Source organism: Neolamprologus multifasciatus, chromosome 7 (assembly GCF_963576455.1).
Source record: "Neolamprologus multifasciatus chromosome 7, fNeoMul1.2, whole genome shotgun sequence".
In the NCBI taxonomy this organism is placed as follows: Eukaryota; Metazoa; Chordata; class Actinopteri; order Cichliformes; family Cichlidae; genus Neolamprologus; species Neolamprologus multifasciatus.
In genome coordinates this window covers 9615800-9637580 of record NC_140445.1, presented here as the reverse complement: position 1 = coordinate 9637580, position 21781 = coordinate 9615800, and the positions used below count along the sequence as shown (strand labels likewise).

Sequence of the window (21781 nt, the reverse complement as noted above, 5' to 3'; positions counted from 1 at the left end):
AGATTAGTCTTTCTTTGATCTTCAGGCCATTTAATACAGAAAGCCACATGAATATGAACTGAGTGACTAGTTCCATATACTGAGCTATTTTTGCTACATTTTACAGAAAAACCTAGTCCCTGCTTCAGCACCTATTTCAAGTCAAACATGTCAGTGTTTATTGATTATTGATACGATTTTTGATGTCTTCCAAATGCAATACAGATTGTCCATCAGATATTAAAAACTTAAAATCATTTTCTAACAATAGCTGTCATTACTGATGGAAAATATTTCCCTCAATCTTGAGCGCCTTGAGGTGACTGGTGGTGTAATTTGAATCTATTTCATCCAAGATAGGGTTGAGAATTAACTGGAAAACACTTGGGGCAGCACAGTGGCACGGTGGTTAGCACTGTTGCCGCACAGCAAGAAGGTCCTGAGTTCAATCCCACCATCAGGTCTTTCTGTGTGGAGTTTGCATGTTCTCCCCGTGTTTGCGTGGGTTCCCTCCGGGTACTCTGGCTTCCTTCCACCATCCAAAGACATGCAGCTTGTGGGGATAGGTTAATTGGATAATCCAAATTACCACTAGGTGTGAATGTGAGCGCGAATGGTTGTCTGTCCCTGTGTGTTGGCCCTGCGACAGACTGGCGACCTGTCCAGGGTGTACCCTGCCTCTCGCCCTATGACAGCTGGGATAGGCTCCAGCGCCCCCCGCGACCCTGAAAAGGATAAGCGGAAGCGAATGGATGGATGGATGGACACTTGAAACTTGAGTTCATAAATATCCTAATTCTAGCCTTAAATTTTTAACTGTGTAGCTGTAAAAGAAGGTCGAACATTGGGTTAGTCCCAAAGAGCTCAATGGTTTTCAGTAAGAGATCTTAATATGGATATGGACCGTGAAGGACGACTGCAGGGCAACTGCTGCAGGGTTAATTGTGGAAGAAAGAAATGGCTTTGCACAAAAACCACCTAATTCATGTGCAAGTGATAAAAACAAAGCAAGATACTGTGTTTGAACTTGACTGTTCCTTCAATGCAGTAACTTTAACCACATAATTTTCCCTCACTTGTCTCCTGGGTTTGCAACATTTTTTATCAAGTCATTCCTACAGCTTTTATTTTCAAATAAAATATAACAAATATAACACCTGAGTTTGCCTTTCATACATTTTAAGATTTAAAAAATGAATAAGCAAAAAATAGAAAAAGAAATAATAATTAACAACTGAAGTAATTTGTTCACACTTTCTATCCACGAAGAAAAATGTGTGTGCGTGTGTGTTTCTCTCTCGCTATCTTTGTGAGGATCGAAATTTGCATTCTACTATACTTGTGAGAACCAACAGTCACTTGTGAGGACACACACACCGGTCCTCACAAATTTGAAGGCCTTTTTGAGGCTCAAAATGTGGTTTTAGTGTCAGGGTTACAATTAGGTTACGGTTAGGTTTAGGGTCAGGGTTAGGCATTCATTTTTAATGGTTAGGGTTAGGGCAGACGTTCCCAAAGTGTGGGGCCCGCCCCCTAGGGGGGGCGCAGAGCCATTGCAGGGGGGGCGCGGCATGAAAAGGGAAAAAAAAAACAACAACGCTTGGACACTGCTAGCACGGGCGCCCACACAAACGCAAAGCAGGAGATGAAGCATAGCTGAATATGTTTCCAAACCAACTTCATTCTAAGCCAAAGACTAGAAAATATGGTGAAGCAAATCTTCCCTTTGGCATCACCTGCACAAGTGCTGAGGTAGGTCTCCCTGCAGGATTGGTTTTCCCTTCGTTGGGAGCAGCGAAGCGGCTGTTTAAATCACGGACAAACAGTATCCCACATTCTTGATTTGTAGTTCACAAACACTTGTTGTAATGACTAACTACTCCTGACATTTTGGAGATGTTAGCTCTTTATACAGTAAAGTTACAGTTCTCGGTGATTCGAAACGCCGTTTACGTGTGGACGAAACAGCTGCATTTTCAAAAATACCCGTGTAGGTGTGGACGTAGCGTAAAAGACTTAGTAGTTTATTTTCTTACTACCTGTCATTTATTGCAGATTACTTGTATTTGCTTAATTGTTTACTAAATGTTTGAGGTGTGAAATAAACCGCAATGGAGCAAAATATGGGTGTGTGTGGTTGGAGGGTGTGTTCGTGCGCGCGCGCGCGAGGGGGGGCGAGAACATTTTTCTTGTAAAACAAGGGGGGCCCAGCAAAAAAAGTTTGGGAACCACTGGGTTAGGGTAAGGGGCTAGGGAGACCATTATGTCAATGAAGGTCCTCACTAAGATAGCTGAATGTTTTTTTTTTTGTTTTTTTTTTGTGTGTGTGTGTGTGTGTGTGTGTGTGTGTGTGTGTGTGAGCAGTAAGCAGACAGGCCTGCCCTAAGGGACAGACACAACAAGCTCTTTTATCACAGGGTGAAACTGAAGACGATGGGACACACCGTGTGAGGCCCTCTTCCATTTCAGTATTCAGTATTTCAGTCTGCATGAACGCACATTTACAGATTCATAAGAACAAAAATCACCTCTTGGTAAGTTTGCATCAACAAAATAATTTAGGAAAATGACTGTTAAAGGCAACAAACACAAACAACAGTCTCAAAATAGTGATGAGCTCAAGCTAGTTTACCAGATGCACTAACATTTGCTGTTATGACGTTTGGGACTCTTTTGGTGTGTCAACTGATGAAGACACAAAAGAGAGAAGAGTCAAATACTTCCCCAATTTACACAGTCGAAAAATTGAATTTCCACAGTCAGAAGATAAAATCAACAAGAGACAAAGTAGACAGGCCAAACATTTCAGAGTTTGGCAGCAGCACAGACACATGATTTTCAAAAATTATGACAAAACCATTGCTTTCTAATTAAGTCTTTTCAGTTATGACATTTCCATTCCTGTTGATCAATTTAGCATGTAACTGTAGAAGTATTTAGGTGTTATAATTCTTTATTACTTTTACTTGCTTTTGAAAGATCATGATCATTATTTCAACAGTAGAATATAGGAATGCTTGATGTGTTTTAAATCATACATTAGACCTCGGTGTCAATGAGATACAAAGATGATCGCTTTTTGTTGTTTTCGTTGAGCCACAAGTAAGTAAGTAAAGTTGATTTATCTAGCACCTTTCACAGACATAACAGTCACAAAGTGGTGAACGACAATTAAGATACAGTATCAACAGTGAACCATGTTCAAAAACAAATGTCTTGGATTTCTTGGTGTCTGTCTCTGTGCTTCCCCTGTGGTCCTTGTGTTACGTCTAGTCAAGTTATTTTTTCATGTCTGTGTTTCACATTATTTCAAGTGCCTGTCTCATGTTTCCTGTTTTACTAGGACAGTCTCGTGTGCTATGTTAGTGTTTTCAGTTTTGCTTCCTCCATTCTTATTGTGTGTGATTACTCCCAGCTCTGCTCTCCTCCTGGGTCTCATTCCTTCGTTATCCCTCTGTGTATTTAAGCGCTTTGGACATGTCCACACTAATACGTTTTTGTTTGAAAACACATCTTTTTCTCTCCATTTTAACCTTCAATCCACACTGAGATGCCGTTTTTGGTCAAGGAAAATGGAGCTTTTTGAAAACGCTCTCCAAAGTGGATACATTTGAAAACACTGTTTTCACATCGCAGTGTGGACTGCGAAGACGATGATGCATTTTAGTCATATGATGCAGTCATGTGACCAATTCAACTAAGATGGCATTTGGTACTGTACAGCAGTTGTTTTGTTTGTTCTCAATTTTGGCAGCCCTATTAAAGAATAATATCAGTTTGTACATCCTCCAGATAGCTCCAGATAAAACTTGGAGATCACTTTTCCTCGACATTTTGCCCCAACATTTCAAAGAACCGGAAAGTAAATACACGGCAGAAATGACACAGGTTTCACGCATGCGTAGTACAGGAATTAAGCGTTTTCAGTGTGGCTGAAAACAATTGAAAACAGTAGTGTGGACGCAGAGCATTTTTAGACTAAAACGCCGTTTTCAAATTTATTCTGATTAGTGTACACGTAGTCTTTGTCTTCCTCTGTTTGTTGCTGGATTGTCTGCATATCACCCACTGAATTTCCCATGACTCAGGTTTTTAGTTTCTTTATACTTGCTTCTAGTTTCCTCCCTGTTTAGGTTTAGTCGTTTTCTTGGTAAAATGGTAAATGGCCTGTATTTGTATAGCGCTTTTACTAGTCCTCCCTAGGGACCCCAAAGCGCTTTACACACCCAGTCATCCACCCATTCACACACTGGTGGAGGCAAGCTACAGTTGTAGCCACAGCTGCCCTGGGGCAGACTGACAGAAGCGGCCCTTCTGGCCAACACCAGTAGGCGGTAGTACCCAAGGACACAACAACCGAGACTGTCCGAGCCGGGGCTCGAACCGGCAACCTTCCGATTACAAGGCAAACTCCCAACTCTTGAGCCACGATCGCCTCTTACTGTGCTTTTGTTTGTGTTTTTTTCTGCCTCAAAAAAAGTCCATTTCCGAAGTATGCATTTGGGTCCACTCTCTCTCCACTCCACATGTCTGCCACAGCAGACACACAACAAAAGAAAGTCAGCAAAAAACCTGATTAAATGGAAAAAATATTCCTTAAAAGACTCCACAGTGTCAGCTAAACAGAGCTGGAGTGATAAACTGTTCCATATCCTGGAAGCTTTGTCCACTGTAGTCTTCACTCTTGTATGAGGTACAACTAATAGATTTTGAGCTTGTGAATGGAGGCAACAAGCAGCAGTGTGTTTAAAAAGATGTTTGGGACAAATAGTGCGGAGCTTGTCTATTTATTGCTCTGTATGCAATTGTGAGACTCCTCAAATGAATTTTAATATCAACCAAGAGCCAGTATTGAGAAAATAAAACGAGAGTGTGTCAGGAATCTGTCTGCAGCATTTTTTATTGCTTGAGGTGTGACAGAGATGATTTAAGCCAAAATGAAAAGCATTACAGTAATCTAAGTGCATAATACAAATGCATGAAAAAAATTTCCCATTTCATAGGAGGAAACTATAGGTTGCAATTTAGAAATACTCCTTAAATAAAAGAAACAGGATCTTAAGCAAAATTTTATATTTGAGTCAAAGTTCAAGGAGGAATCAAATATTACACCAAAATTACCAAGTAAAAAGAAGCAATCATTTGACTGATTCTTGATTGTATATCAGGAGGAGCTATAATCATGGCAGTCTTGCAGGGTTTAAAACAAAGTAATTGTTGGAAAGCCAGTCACTAATGAGATAAACAGTCAACTAGGGTAGATAACCTATCCAGCTGGTGAGGCTTAAAAGACATAGTACAGTTAAATGTCATCAGCATCAAATTAATATGAAATGCCCGAGAAAGATCGAATAATACCAGCTAAAGGAAGCATGTGAAAGGAGAATAGCAATGGACCCAGGATGGAACCTTGAGGAATGCCACAGGTTAAACCAGCAGTGAGAAATATGGCAGCCTCGCTTCTGTCAGTCTGCCCCAGGGCAGCTGTGGCTACAACTGTAGCTTGCCTCCACCAGTGTGTGAATGTGAGAGTGAATGAATAGTGGCATTGTAAAGCGCTTTGGGTGCCTTGAAAAGCGCTATATAAATCCAATCCATTATTATTAAAACCAATCTAGTGGTGAGCGAGAGTTACCAACCAAAACCTTCAGCCTAGTAATTAAATATTATGGTCAGTATCAAAGGCAGCACTGTGGTCAAGCAACACAAGCACAAAGCAAAAAGATTACAGACCTTTAAAAGAACAGTTTCAGTGGAGTGCTGCTTTTGAAAACCGGACTGAAAAGGGTCAGAAATTTGTAGTTTGCATAATAAATAAATAAATTGATTTGACAACTTTATCTAATAATTTGCTAATAAATGGTAATTTTGAAATAAGCCGGTAATTACTAGGAGACCTGGCATCAAGACTAGGTTTTTTAAGTAATGGAAGGACCTCAGCATGCTTAAAGTAAGATGGAACACAACCTCGCTTCAGTGAGCTGCTAATGATAGAAAGCAATGAAGGACCCAGAAAGAACAGAGGGATGCAAGATCCCTAAAGAGGGTGATGAAGGTTTCAGCTTAACCATTATTCTAACTTAGTGACTTAGTGTAATTGAACAAAATGAGGTAAATGAATCAAAGCACTGAGGGCAATCCCCATTAGGTAAGGAACCTAAGTAGAATTTCGAGCTTAAGTCCATCACCCTATTTACAAAATCATGGAGAAATACATTAAAGTCATCGTCAGAGGCTATCAATGTATGTGGAGGAGGGGAGGATATAATGCTATTAATGGTGTCAAATAACACCCTGGGATTGTTTTTATGATTTTTAATGAGGCTCTTGCCTCTTTCAGTGCCATATTGTAAGAAAAAAGAAGTTCTTTAAAATATTCTTTATAGACAGTCACACCCATGGTTTTCTACAGTCTTTCTGTCTTCTGCTAACCATGAGGATCACTATTTAATAAGGGTGAGAGAGACAGACAACAGAACTAGATCTAATTTTGTAAGGAGCAACCTAATCCATAATAGAAAGGCAATGTTCATTAAAAGAATTTACAAGAGACTCAACATTATCATCAAAAGAGGGTTCCCTGGGTGTCTGTGTGTGTGTCCATGTCTGGGTCTGGGGCTTGCTGAGCCTTGGCCGCTGTGGGACAAGGTCATGGAGGGTGAGGTTACCCCTCCCTATTTTTCCCTGCTTGATGTTGATGCCCCTCCCTGGTATGCTGGTACTTGTTGGTTCCAGAGCAAGTGGCCGAATGTTCTGGCATTCTGGAGTGGTTGACACAGTTTGGGTGGGTAGGAGCAGTGGCTAGGTTCAGACTCAGTTTGACCCTTTTTGTCCTTGTTGATTGAGCGGGTTACTGGCTCCATGTGCAGATGGGCCCCAGATTTGGGGCATGTCTGCACATGTTAGAATACTCTTTATAGTGGCGTCAGCAGTGTGCCAGCCTTTGGTGCAGCGGTGGTAGGCTGCGCCATTTGCACGGGCCCCGGTTCACTTTTTGTTGCCCTGCAGTGTCATAGAGGAAACAGAAGTGGTTACTGAGCCAGCAGAAGTGGCTTTCTCCTTCAAGGGTAGTCAACTGGTCTTAGAGATCCCATGCCTTCTCCTCCTCAACCTCCTCTGATTATCAGTCACTTTTACACATAGGGTCGTGGGGAGGGATGGAACATGTGCCGCATGGGCCAAAGTTGGTTGGATGAGTTAACCAGCTGCCACATTCTCATGTCGCATCTGTTCCCTCATCAGTAGTGGTTTAGTCTAGATTTCACACAGTCCTACTCATTATTTACTCGTACTGTGACGTGCACCAACACATGGACCCAAAAGGCCTACCTTTGACACTAACAACTGTTAAAAGTGGCCTACACCCCTGTTTCCTGCACCCTGTCTTTTGGTGGTGAGGTTGGCTGCTGATCTGGGGCCAGTCTGCCTGCGTCCCAGGTTCACTGCTGGCTGGAGCTAGTACTCCAACGGCACCCTGGGTGGAGATTTTGGCGTTGGCTGGCTTGCTCCCTTGGGGTTGTGGTATGGGGAGGCTTGGACCTCTCATCAAGTTGGCTCCGTCAGGAGGTTCTCGCGCCTGGGTTCCCATCCTCTGCTCATGCTGGGAAAGCTGGCCTCTGCCGCGGTTGGCTGCCTGCTGCCTCTGGTTGTCTGGCACTCCTGCGCTTTGGCTGTGGGCCCTCCATCGAGTCCTCCACCAGGTCCTCCCTCTTTCTCCTGCTGGGTTGGACCCATGGTTTTCGTCTAGGTGTGTGACCTCAGGTCTTCAGCACTTCTGGGTTCTGTGTACAGTGCAGCTCTCCTGAGTTTTTAACTGTCTGCCTCTGGCTCCCAGGGGTTTGTATTGCATTCTCTGACCCTCATTATCAAATATGTTGCATGACAAATGCTCATACACAGAGATTCACAATTTTTCCAATTGTTCTTTCACTCTCTCTTTCACACACACACATGCATGTGATGGCTGCATGCAACCACACAGTTGAGATACTTAGGTAATATTCATTTGGTCTTTTGTCTTATGTTTACGTTATGCTCTAAAGCGTCTGTGATCATAAGTAAACTAATTTGATATTTTGAGTTTACCTATAATGCATGACAGCACTAAGCTATAGCCCAAATGGTGGCATAGACTTTGCTTTGCATTGTTTGTTATTTTACATAGGTATATGTTATACTGATTATATTTCTGCTCTTTCTGAGTTACCTGACTTCCGCTCCAGTCCTTCCTGGTTTGGCTGAAAGAGGAGGCTGAGGGTGGAGCTGGTTTAAATGCAGAAGCCAATAAAGTGGACTGGACCATCTATTGTGATCATGCAGGGGGAATGGGGTTCTTCTTGAAGGATGGTTAGCTGTTATCGCTTTAGTTTTCACCTTTGGTGTATATAATGGTTTATTCATTTGCTATATAACTGGAGCTGTTTCTCATTTGGGCAGGTCAGTTTGTTGAGTTATGTTTTTGTTAAGTGACTTTTGAGTAGCGTTCTGTTAAGTTAACCTCTTTTATGGGCCCACTTGGTTCTTAAAAACTTTATTTTTGTTATTTTGAATTTTTGTAATCATCTTGTCCTTTTTGGGGGTATAATAAAACCCATTTTTTTGAAGATTACATTTGTGCCTGTGTGTTCCTGGCTGCTTGGATCATGACACTGCAGCAAAATTGTATTTTTGTTTGTATACTACACGTTTTGTATTTCAGGTGCTGCTGTGTGTTTTTTGTTTTGTGATTTTCTTGTGAATGAAGATGATAAGCACGTGGTTTATAAATATCACATAGTAAGCTATGTAAATCTTCCTAAATGCCTCCCGCGTTGTGCAGACAAAAAAAAGTGTTGGTGAAGCAGAGTCAAGTGATATAGTCCTGATGTCTTGCTGATAAGAAATGCTCCATGTGAGGAGAGTGCAAAATCCAAATCAAACAAAACTTACTCAAAACTATTATCCGTGCATCATGTCACCTTTAGCATTTTAGGAACTTGCTTTAATTTAGAGAATTAATCAATTGCTGCAGCCAGGTTGCACAAAAAGTCTCGTTGCTAATCTGGTCTGTTTACATAAAAAATCTGCCACCCACTAAGACCCCCCAATTCCCTGTGAAATTAAAATATGTCTAAGGAAGACAGGTAGTTAAAATCCTATAACAAGTTCCTATGTAAGAACATCTGATTATCAAAACTAAATCCACTAATTTCCTGAGTTCCTACATGCTCACGTTCCAACTTTTGACGGGCATGTGTTGTGACTAACATCAGTATTTTGGCCCTGCAGTATGTCTAGCCATTGGTGTGGTACAGTAAGACGAGAACAGTCTGATTCTCCTCTTGTGAGTTCAGAGTGTTTTTACAGAAAACCAATCCCACTCACAAAGTCATTATTGTGAACAGACAGCAACAGCTGGAGGACTTACCGCTCGAGCAATTGGAGCCCCCCCAGCCTGGCTCACACTGGCAGGTGTTGGGTGCCATACAACGGCCATGAATACAGCTCTCTGTACAATGAGCTAGACATCGAGGAGACAGGGAGAGAGGCCAGGGATCAGCACGGTCCCCCCAAAAAATAACCCATCAAAACACATCTACATTAGAATTAGTCATGTAGTAGTAATCACATAAATGTTCATGTCTAAGACATAAATCTGATTTGTGAAATGGAAACTTGATATTCTTTTTCAAATGCTCTGTGACTTGACTTGGCTTAACACTTTAAAGAGTTTTTGTGGCCAAAAACAGAATTGGACTTTTAGAAATTGTTTGCTTTTTCAATAAAATGTCAATGTTTCTTTTAGTTACTTTGTGTTTTCTACAGCAAACTGATGTAAAGAGCTTTTCAAGCAGATTTTTCCTCATGCAAACAAATATTTTTCTTTACAAGAAACTCTAAATACAGTCCTTGTAACAGACAACTTCCATCAAGACTATGATTTATTTTCACTGTCCACTAATACCAAGCAAATGCCACTGATTTTAAAGATTATTACTCTTTTTAAAGCTGGATTTGCATTGATTAACCCACTTCAAACAAACAGATTCTTCTCTGACTTTACACAAACAAAAAGTAATAAATCCTTAATCCTTAATATAACTGATTCCTTCTCCAATAAAACTTCCAACAGGAAACGGCATGTTGCCTAAAGTGTTTGGCAAATTAAATGTGATTCTCAGAGCAGCATGTGATGCTTAGGCTACTTATAAAGCAGAGTATTTTCACACTAGAACAAATTCCTGGGGGACATTAACTGTTTTCTCCCTTCCACCACAGCACACATAACTTTATCATCACCAACTCTTTCCACCATGAGAACAGGCTGTCTTGACAGAAACTTTTTTTTTTTTTTTTTTTTTTACTGCTGTTACAATTGTTAGTTTTGCCAAAGTAACACCTGTCACTGCCTATTAAAAAGGAGGGATGTGGGTTGTGTAATAGCCTTACTGGGAAGGTAAGTGTGACAAGATATTTGAAAAGAAATATTAATTACAGCATTTAATAAGTGTGATAAATGGCTGTAAGGAAAGTGTTACTAAAAGCTGACCTTAAGCAAAATCACTATTTGTCTCACAGAGCACTGAAACTTGTATAAGATGCTTTCCTGACTGAAATAGCTTGAAATCCTCTAAAGCGATAGAAACATGGCTGGCTGTGTGTGTGTGTGTGTGTGTGTGTGTGTGTGTGTGTTACTCACGAGCACAGATCTCTTCTTTCTCATAGAAGCCTGGGCAGCACTGAGACTTCCTCCGGTACATGGTCTTGTTCCCACTACGATATGCTGTTCTATAGATCATCCTGCAGAAAAGAATTTAAGTCACATACAAAATTAGACACTGAGTAACCAATTATTTTGTTTTTCAGCTTTTATTATATTATTAAAATGTATAAAGTGGATCATTGACATTAACAACCGAAAACATCATTTAACTCTAACTCTTCTCCAAAGAGAGCAAAACTACTGCAAAATCTACTCTATGTAGTGTTACTAGTAGCTCATCTTCGGGTCTGAGTTGGGCTTGTGTATTAAAAGCAGTGAGTAAGACTAGAAAAGCTCTATATACAATACTTTTTTTTAAGTATTGTATATAGAGTGACCTCTCTCCCAGAGCTCCAGTTTGGTCACATCTACATGTGTCTTGTAGAGGATCCCTAACATTGTAGCCAGAATGAAAGGTTTCAAAGTATGGACAGCAACAAGAAATTGTTCATTGTTAAAGCAAAGGTTAGCGCCACACAACTTGCTTAAATAAACTACCACAGGTAAATCTTACATTTTGTTGACTTGGACAATTTAAAGTGCAGGGCCAGAGAAGTTAAGATAGCATTAATTTGTTATATTGATGTTGTGTCATAGCACTAAAGTTGACCTAGTATTTTTCCGATGTTTGGTAAATAATTCCTACAGTTTAAATGAGCCGCCACTAACAACCTGTGTTCCTGTGGAGAAGCAGGGATTGGTGCAATTTGTCCTGTAAGGCAGGATTATGAGAGGTGTGCTCACATGTTGGTGCCATACTCTATTCCCTTCTGAAAGGTGTAAATAAATGGTGATTAGTGCATCCATTAGCCAAAATGCCAGGTAGTTGCTAGGGCCACAGTACTTGATGCATGTTCAATCATCCAGGTAAGTAAATCCCAAAAAGTTTATTCTCTTCTCAGGACGTAACTTTTTCAGTGGAAGAAATATTTAATCATTCATCCAAGTGATTTCTTCAGTCTCAGCTGACTGCAGGTTTCCCCAACCCTCTAAACAGTACATTTGCATGAAACAAGCTGAAACTAACACCACTGACTAACAATAGGGGTCAGTTTCTTTATCATTAATATGCAAACTGTCATGATGACGAGTGCCATTCATCGAGAGTTGGGGAATGGCTGCAATTGCTACACTGTAAGATATTGAAAGATGTACCCTTAAGCACACAAACAGTAATATAGTGAACAGTGTTAAGTGCCAGGAGGATTGTTATGATTATACATCAGGGATAACAAGCAACCTCTGGCTAAGTGGATGGCACAGCACAGAAGAGCTAACTCATCAGGCCAGGACTCTGCGGTCTATTTACTACTACAGGCCAGTGAACACTCTTTCAGTGATAAGGATGCATCCCACATCCTGGACAGGGAGGAATGCTGGTTTGAGCAGGGAGTCAACAAGGCTGTTTACATGAAAATATAAAGACCATCTCTGAATTGAGGAGGGGGCCTAAGGGTACATCTTTCACCATCTTACAATGCTTTCTGTGGATGCAGGCAGGATTGGACACAAATATTGTAAAAGCAGGTGACAGAGACAGACAGTGGGAGCAAACAGTAATGGTCAGAAATTTGGTGGGAGCAGAATTCAAAAAAATAGTCTTGTTCAAGGCTCTAATTCCCAGATCCTCTTGTCTGCATGTTGACATGTCCCCGGGCAAAATACTGAACCCCAATTTGCATGCATTGGCATGTGACTGTCTTAATTGTTAGATAAAAGTGCTGTATGAATGTAAGTGTAACTGGGTGAATGAAAGGCTCTATTTAAGTTCCAGTCCATTTAGCATGTCTACATTCTTCTGTAAATTTTGTCTTTATTATTACAACTTGTATTTGGTAAAGGGAGTAAGCCACTTTCAGACCTTGTTTTTGACACTGACAAATGAGACCGCAATGAGGTAAATATACAGCGACAATGTCTGATTGAAATAAACAAAAAAAGAAAAAACAACAGGGAAAAACTGTGGTACTGCCATTTAATCAAACCCATTATCATCACACATTTCCATGCGTATCAGGTATCATTGTAATTGGTTCTTACCTGTGTCTGGTGCACTTAAACCAGTTGAGGATGTCAGTGCAGCTGGTGTAATAAATCTGATTAAAAGAATGGGCATATGACTCCTGCACTATCACAGAGTAACTGAAACCACAGAAAGTGAAAAAATGGATATCAGACATGAAACCAGTGTGTGGCTGATGATAGTTCATGACTGCCTCATTAATCGTCTCTGTTCGATTAGTTGATTTACTTCAAAAGAGATTGACACACAATAGATTGACACTCAACCAACTTTTATGTCCTTAAAATACCTGTAAAAACCAATTGCCTGTTTGTCCAAAAGCTTTGTTTTCTTAGAAGCGATAATGATACAATAAATAGTTTATGAGATTAAAAATTATAGGTCTTAACATCGTTATGCTATGCCTGCAGGGCAACCAATTCAGGTTATTGGCCTTCATATAGAAATATAAATAGGTGTCATTTGTTTAACAATGGAAATGCATATGGTTTCTAATATCTTATGCAAACTGTTACAGTGCTGGATTTATATATTAAAGTGAGCCAGTCAAAAGCTCAGGTTTCAGCTTTCGGTTTCAGCAGAGAGCAAAAGCTGAAAGTACTCTGCAAACAAAGTACTCTGCAAACAAAGTACTCTGCAAGTTTTGACAAACCTTGACAGAGAAACTGTTTGTGTTCAGCCTTGTTTTGAAGATATGTTTCTGCATTATGAGGCTGAACAGAACAGATTCTCTGTAAGTCATGTAAGTCTCATCAGTAACCTCTACAGGTAAGTCTGTGTGTGCACAAACTCTAGTAACTCTAGTGTCTTTAGCATTCAGTGGAATGATGGTACTATAATTAGGAAAATGAGCGATGCTCAGCTTTACTGGGATAGTCCTGAACATAGAAGTTTTTTTCATCCTTGCCAATGGAAAAAACAGACTGCTAAGTATTGACACTTTAAACACAGCTTAAGGAAGTTATCAGGTTGATAACACATTTCCACTGTTAGTGCATTAGTATGTAATGTTAGTATCAGGGGCATAATGTTACGTTGGTTAGTATAGTCTGGAGGTGGGTAAAGGACACCTAAGGCTGAATGCTTTTATTGCCCTTTATGGGCTATTATCTTGACTAACCTCTCCCAGTGGCTGCAGACATTGGGATCCTCCAGGTTGAGGGAGGAAGCGATGCAAGGCAAGTTACAGAAGACTACAGTCAGCAAGACTGTCCTGTGGAGCAACAGTGATGTAGTCATCTCTGTGAGGGCTGCACCTTAAGACAAGGAAGGAGGAGAAAACACCATTTAAGTTTCCTAATACATTCAACAGGTCTGAAAATGTAAAGAAAAAAAGATTAATTTAAAAATTTGTATTCCTCTGTTTTAATTTTTAAAAAAAGCAAAACATCTGTGCTTTACTATGTTTGTAGTCTATATGATCCTGTTTAATTTTGTTCTCGACATAATTGTTAAAAGTCAAAACCAACTACAATGTTAAGATTCTGCTGAGATCTGTACTTTTCTCATGTCTGAAAGGGCACCGAATATAGCACATCCTTCAGAGTGTAAATGGTAGATAGAAAGCACTTAGGTGTAAAAAGTGCTTGCGTGAATGGATGTGAATGAGGCTTTGGGTGCTCAAATAAAGTAGAAATGTGTTATACAAGAAACAGTCCATTTACCAGAAGTATGAACATGTATTTGACACGATTAATTATATTGTAACTGACATAATTTCACTTTAAGATCGATCCTGTTTTAATCAGCTATTCCAACCAAATGCTTGAGATATAGAATCTGAACTTTTCAGCTGATACAGATGTGTACAAGATTGTTTGCCCACCTATGAAAATTTCTTTTGTGCAGGGAAACAACCCAGACCCAGTTTTTTCTAAATCACTGTTTGAGGTTTTCTTTCAAAATCTTTACAATTTTCTTTCCTCGTGGTTCTTTACACTTTGATGTGAACCTGTTCCCAGTTCCAGATGCACCAAAGCATCCCCACAGCATAATCCTCCCACTACTGTGTTTCACTGTGGGGATGCTGTTCTTTGGGTTGAACACCTCTCCCCTATTTAAGCATAAATATAAGCAGTGTCTCTGCCAAAGAGCTCTTGTTTTTACATGGACCAAAGAAGGCACTTGCAGTATGCATCATCTTTCTCCAGGTTGTTCTTAGCGTACTAAGGAAGGACTTGCAGCTCTCTCAATTGATTTCACATGCACACTTTAAAATACATTTAACCCTTTCACACACAGTGGTCACTACAGTGCACAGCTGTTTTCTGTGGGAATGCTTTGGTGCAGCTGTGGGAATGCTTTGGTGCTGTTTTCTTGTATTTGTGTCAGTGTTGATAGTATACTTGCACATAAACCACTACATTGGACACTGGTGCGTCAATCCATACCCTGCCAGCCACTCCAAAGGTGATGTTGTCCACCTAAGTGGACATGTAAAAAACTCTTTGAAAAGTACATGTTTAAAAAAATGAAGGCTTAAGGTGAATAAAAATACTTAAGAAAAAATCCTGATTGAGGTTGTCATAATTCATGCATCAAAGGGTTAAATGATTTTCTGACATCATTACTTGTTCTTGTTTTTAATATGACTCTTTCAGCTATTTTAATGTGGTTTTTTAATTTTAATTTTATTATGCTGTCTGAAACAGGTCTCTCTTGTAAACGAGATGTTGAGTCTTAATGACAATGAAGTCTCAACCGGTATAAAAAAAGTTTTTCTTCTTGGTCTGCAATTTCACAATCCATTCCTGTCAGGGTTCTGTTCAATTCAATTCAATTTTATTTATACTGTCATAAATCACTACAGTCACCTGAAGGTGCTTCATATTGTAAGGTAAACACCCTACAATCAACGTTCTAGCATCTTGTCAGTTCTTCTGACAAGTTGTTCTATATATAAATCTATTACATTGTGAGCAGCAACAAATTTCTCAAGTCTAAACTGATTTCTTTTGTTTTTGACAAAAACAAACAAACAAGTGACAGCTCAAAATCTTGTTGAAGAATTTCTATTTCAAAAACCAGGACCGCCAGGCTGGTCTCGCCACTGGAGATATAAGCGCCTACAAAGCGGCTTTATATGCCATTCGGCGCATGGTGAGGGATGCCAAACGCCGGTATCGGGAGCGCATAGAGTCTCGCTTCCACCAGGGCGACACACGGAGCATGTGGCATGGACTGCTCACCATCACAGATTGCAGTTTAGCTGCTCCATCACTGAATTTATTCTCACCTCCTTTAACACTTTGGCATACTGCTGCCACTGCAAAGGACAAAGGCAGACTACAGCATGTAATCCACTCCACTGACTGCAATCTGCCTTGCCTACAAGACATGTACTCCTTCATGCAAGTGAGACAGGCAATCAGGATTGCTACTGACTCTTCACCCAGGCATAAATTGGGATATTTCCCTTTTACAGGAGGTTGTGGTCCATCAGAACCAACACCTCATGGCACAAGAAGACGTCGGACTACGTAACAACACCCCCTCACTTAACATGTTACAACAACACACTTATTTACTCAGGCTACAATAACTTTCCCACTGGACTCAATACATGCACACACACACACACACACACACACACACACACACACAAACAACACACACACATTTCTCAAGGTAGGTAGCTAGTATATATTCCTAATGTATTTATTTATATTAATATTTATTTTGAGATGTATATATTATATATATTGTAAATACCATATATTCTATTTCTGTACCATTGTTTTTTTTGCACCACAAGACCAAGATCATGGATGACTAAGCCACTGCATAAAATGTACCACAGACACATAGAGGAAATCCCTGACATAAAGAAATCCTACCAGTGGATAGAAAAGGCTTGCTTAGAGGCCAGCACAGAGGGACTGATAATAGCAGCACAAGAACAGAACCTAAACACAAGATCCAGACGTTTACCACAGCTGACTGGATCTAAGCTGCCAACTGTACAAGGGTGCCCTGGAGGCTATCCAGCACATACGAGCATCACATAGTATGATGCAAGCTTGGACCACATATAAGAGGCAAACCCAAATTACTGAGATAGTGTGGCTTGAAGACTCGAAGTCTTCAAGTCTCAATCGGAGAAACCACCAAAGTTTGTTGAAAACAACGGGGATAAGGTCCTGTGGGATTTTGAGTTGTAGACAGACAAGAAGCTGCTGGCCAACTAACCAGACATAATGGTAGTTGAGAAGGACCAGAGGACTGCAGTTGTAATAAATATGGCAATCCTAGCAGATAGCAACATCAAGAAAAAGCAGCACAAGAAAATAGAGAAGTACTAGGGTCTGAAAAAACTGCTGGAGCAAGTCTAGAAGGTAGAGTCCAAATTGGTTCTTGCGGTAATAAGAGTATTAAGAGCCAGGCACAACACTGGAAGTCTCTATCCACAATAGTGCAGTCCTAGGAACAACTAAGACAGAGCGCAGAACCCTCTAACTCCCATGTCTCTGGTTGAGGACCCGAGCTCAAGGATCAAACACATACCACCCCCAGAAGAAGATTTTAACATTACGTGTTGTTACAGATAGAAGGAAATTGTGAGTTACTTTTGCAAGCTAAGTTTGCAGATGCACAAAATGTGCCTAAATAGAATACTTTAGGTAATACGTTTATGGGTAACTTTTTTTTAAATCTAACAAACAAATATAGATATGAAAAGAAATAAACTAAAATAGAAAACAGCTGTAGTCATGTCGTTTTTCATACATATCAGCATCTTCAGTGGGGTTTATTGTGAACATTTAAAAAAGACTTTTGATGAGTTTGGCTAGCAAAAAGTTCTCACGTTTACTCATTTTTATCAGTCTGATAGTTTAAAAGTGTGGCAGGGTGTGGTTTGTGGCTCAGCTGCAGGGGAGGGGTGGAACAGTGGTGTCAGGGGAGGCTGACGCACACCTCAGCTCCATCAGCTGATCATGTCTCCCATGTAAAAGATGTGCCTGGGACCTGAAATGGTGCGTTGTGTGTATGTGGCAGCTGAAAAGCTGCAACAAAAAATCCCAAACAATAAAACATCTAGCAACGTGTAAGCTGTGTGTGTGTGTGTGTCCTCATTCATGTCACAAAAAGTTAATCAGATTCTCAGAAAAAAAGAGTCGACGTATTATGTTTCCTTTTGTGAATGCTGTTTATAAACAAATTAATGACAACTTACTTTAGCTCTAACTTCTGTTATCTGGGTTCTCGAGAAAGTTAGAACTCAAAATGTGTCACTTCTGCACAGGCACAATTCACACACAGTAATCACAAATATTTAATGATCTTTATAGCTACCCACCTTGCAAAACACAAACTTTATGATTCAACATCATGTGACACATGTAAATTGACACATGTAAACAGGGGACATATGTAAATTGTACCAAAAAAAGAAAGAACTGGGTTACAGTATACTCAAATGGGAAGGACCTGAGAAAGCGTTGTAGCCAGCAAACACACCATTATTTTTTAACTTATTTGTAGTCAAACTGAAATTAGGCTTAAACTTCCCTTCAACTCTCCCCACCACTAACTATATTTAAAACACATAACACAAAATATCGTCAGTTTAGCTAAACTAATAAATTTAGAATTAAATACTGAACATCAACCTCAACTCAAACCGATACTATAAAGAAATCGTGTAAGATCAGTGAACCAAAATTGTGCAAAACACTCATTCAAATTATCAATGGTTAAAATCACCTTAAGAGTTTCTACAATTTGTATAAGAGTCCAAATTAAGTATGGATGACCTTTTTTAATAGTACACAGACATTAAATGACTAGTGCATCACACTTCATGGCAGTGGTGGCCAAGCAAAATCTTTTGAGGTCAACACTTCTGGTCAGCCTTCTTTCAAAAATACTGGCTAATGGAGTAAGCCTACAAGATGTCTCTAGTAGCTGTATGGGTAGTAACATTGTGTCTGTTCAGGCAGTGTATTGGATACTGGAGCCAGTCATCTCTGATTTCATTCTGCTGAAAGTGGGCACAGCTGCACTGACCAATGCTGAAATCCTCCCCACCCCAAGACAACTGCACTGCTACGCACATAAGGGCTATGCTGTATGCGTGAAAGAGCTCCAGGCACAATGCTAATGAAATGGATTAAGCTAGGCTGCATAACTTTGATATACTAGCAGTCAGGCAGCACAGCATTGATGGCTCTCTCTATGCACAAAGGAATTCCAGAAAAGCAGATCTGCTACTTGAAATCCCTGAAAAAAACAGTCAGTCTTTAGCACAATATTCATTTGCAAACACATGCCATTTTGACGTAAATTCTCTCTTTTTAGAATTGGTGTAAATTGAACTAAATGAGATGTATAAATATGAGCAGTCACTATACTCAGTTTTCTTTAAGCTAATTAATTTAGAAAGTTTTTAAAGTTATAGCACCCAAGTCTGTCGTAGAGTTGTCTGTCGTCAGAACATATTTTCAGTACTGCTAGTGCAGTACTATTGCATTTTCAGTATGCTACTCTTTAAAAACAAAAGAAAACAAACCAAAAAAAACCAAAAAAAAAAAAACAAAACAAGAGAGAGTGTCGAAGCTAGGAGCTTTGTACTTTGATTTCACCTACTGTGTGAAAGTATTGAAGATGTCAAAGATAAGCATGTAAACAAATAGGTCTGAAACGGTTCCTATCTGACCATTACTCAGTGTTTACAGCTAGTAACCTTTGCACTTGGTGGTTTAAACCACCAAAATATGGAGATGGGTGATTTTGAGAGGTGCAAATTATTAAACCCATTAACATCTCTCGGTCACTATTTTTTATCCTCCTTTTGCAAGATATAGTTCAAATCTAGAGTTTAAGATTGCAAAACCCCAACACCATTTAGGTCTATGAAAGACGTCCAAATTGAAAGCACAACAGGAATAAAGTTCTTTTTTCTTTTTTTTTTTTTGAAGATCTTAAAAGAAAATTGAACATCTGTATCGCTTGCCAGCTGGCCAGCACACATCAAAAGTATCGTTGTTCAAAAATATTTTTTTAACTTTATCTATAGCAGATTCTTGTCCAGTCATTTACAGTTATTACATAAAAATATCACACAAATCAGTACAATACATTACCTTCTCTATGAGCAAAACACGATCATGCCACGGCTGTCGATCCGTCCTTCGGTGTATGAGGTTGATATGTCCAGTAGTTAAAAAGAAGACAAGAAAAGACAAGAAAAGAAAAAAGTGTTATCCCCCTGAAACCGCATAAGAAATAAATCATAAACTGAAATTAAAAATAACTAGTGTAAAGCGCATTAGTCGAATCGTTTTCTCAGATTTCTACAACGTTTCGTCGCCAGAACGATAAACTTTTCCCACCGTCAAAATACTGGTGACCAAGTATGTGACGTCATTGATGCGGCATCAACAGCATCTTTCTGAGGGTTGTGTAGCAACACTTTGACTCTGCTGCCACCTGCCGCAAAACACCATCCCATTAGAAACACACGAGTACGTCTCATCTACACAGAACAGGAACACAAACAGAATATACAATACAAACCAAGGACTCACAATAGCATAATTAAATCTTACACGATATACTGAAATAAAAAAAAGAAAATGATTTTTTTTTCTTTTACATTTAATTCTATTGATATAATTACTCCAAAAGATAACAGGGATAGAAGAAATATCCCAGTGGTAGAAGCTTTAATGTAATAAGGCACCAGGTAAAAATTCTTGCTCAATAAATTGTACGTATAGTCTCTGTTGTCAGCAAATCAGAGAATGATGTTTAAAATTCAACACTTAAACAGCCTAAACCTAGAGAGTTGCTGGTTTTTTAGATTTTAAATATGCATTTTGACATTGATCAGAGTAAGTGGAGCATCACATTTATTTATGTGCTCAACAAATAAATATTAACGTTAATCATAAAATAAAGGAAACCTCATTGTTAGTAGATGGAATTGCATTGTTTGCTGTAAAAGGCAAAACAGTAATCTGCTAGTAAACAGTAAGCTGCAGACGAGAAGGAATGAAATTGTGCTTCTTGTTGTTCTAGACAAAATAAATAAGCTGTGCTTTGGTCTCCCTCTGCTAACCGTTGCCTTCTAGAGCTCGCATATGAGCTTTTGCCTTTATAAAGATAAAGGTTGTGAAGTTGGTCATTTAAAATAGCTACGTCTTCTTTTTCAGGAGATATAATTTGGAGTGATGAGACATTCAATTTTGGAAATCAAAGTTTGTTCTTCCCTTTTTATGTTTCAGGTTAAATTACTGCTATAGTTCTAAGGAATTTTGTCAACTCAAATTAAAAGATTTCCCAGTAAACACAGAAGCTGTTTTCTGCAGTTATTTTGTGGAGAAAGAAGGACGCTATTCTCAACATGAGGTATAACAGCCTAATGCTCTAAAGCAGATAGCCCCTCGTTCTCCCTGGCTGGTTTTGCCCGGTTTGTTTTCCCTCTGTCTCTCCATTTTGGTTATCGCTCTCTTTCTCACTCCCTCTCTGTCTGTTGCTGTTGTTGCCTGCATTTATGGGCATGACTAATCCAGGGTTCTCCCTGTGGCAATTCAGCTGGCAGTCAATCTTTGCTGAATTGTTGAGCTACACAGTGAAACCCTGGCTTCTTCTTTTCTGTATATTTGCGCAGCTCCTGTTTTCCCTGGATGTTTACCATGTGTTAATACAACCTGCAACTCGGGTGTAAGTACCCTATAACCACATGTAATTTTCCGTCACAAGTCAGGTTTTTACGGGAAATACTGAAAAAATGACACTGTTAGACATGCAACTAAGGCGTAAGTATCCTGTAATTGTACCTAATATCAAGTGGCAAGTCAGGTTTTTACAGGAAACAATGACATAATTACATTGTAAGTACCTTGTACTTTCGGGGGCATGGGTCGTATTATGGCGTCACAATCTGTTAGGGTCCCTGGGTCATCGACACAGTGTTTTGTGTTTTTGGTTCTTTGATTTTGTTATTTCATTATATTCTAGCTTTGCTTTATGGGTTTAAGGATTATTCTTAGTTTAGGTTCTCTGGGTGGGGTTTGGTTAGAGTTTTAGTGTTCTGG

The 21781-nt window shown here is 39.6% G+C and overlaps 1 protein-coding gene across 1 annotated transcript in view; it reads right to left on the bottom strand.

Annotated features, from left to right (window-relative positions):
* Window positions 1–20110, bottom strand: part of megf10 (multiple EGF-like-domains 10) — a 56067-nt gene extending 35957 nt beyond the window's left edge. The window contains exons 1-5 of the mRNA XM_085166885.1: window positions 19826–20110; window positions 13864–13999; window positions 12761–12862; window positions 10658–10758; window positions 9386–9478 (exon numbers count right to left, since the gene is read on the bottom strand). Coding sequence (XP_085023011.1) covers window positions 9386–9478; window positions 10658–10758; window positions 12761–12862; window positions 13864–13982 — 415 coding nt within the window. The 5' untranslated portion in view covers window positions 13983–13999; window positions 19826–20110. The remainder of the gene's footprint in view (window positions 1–9385; window positions 9479–10657; window positions 10759–12760; window positions 12863–13863; window positions 14000–19825) is intronic.
* Between the last annotated feature and the right edge of the window lie 1671 nt (window positions 20111–21781).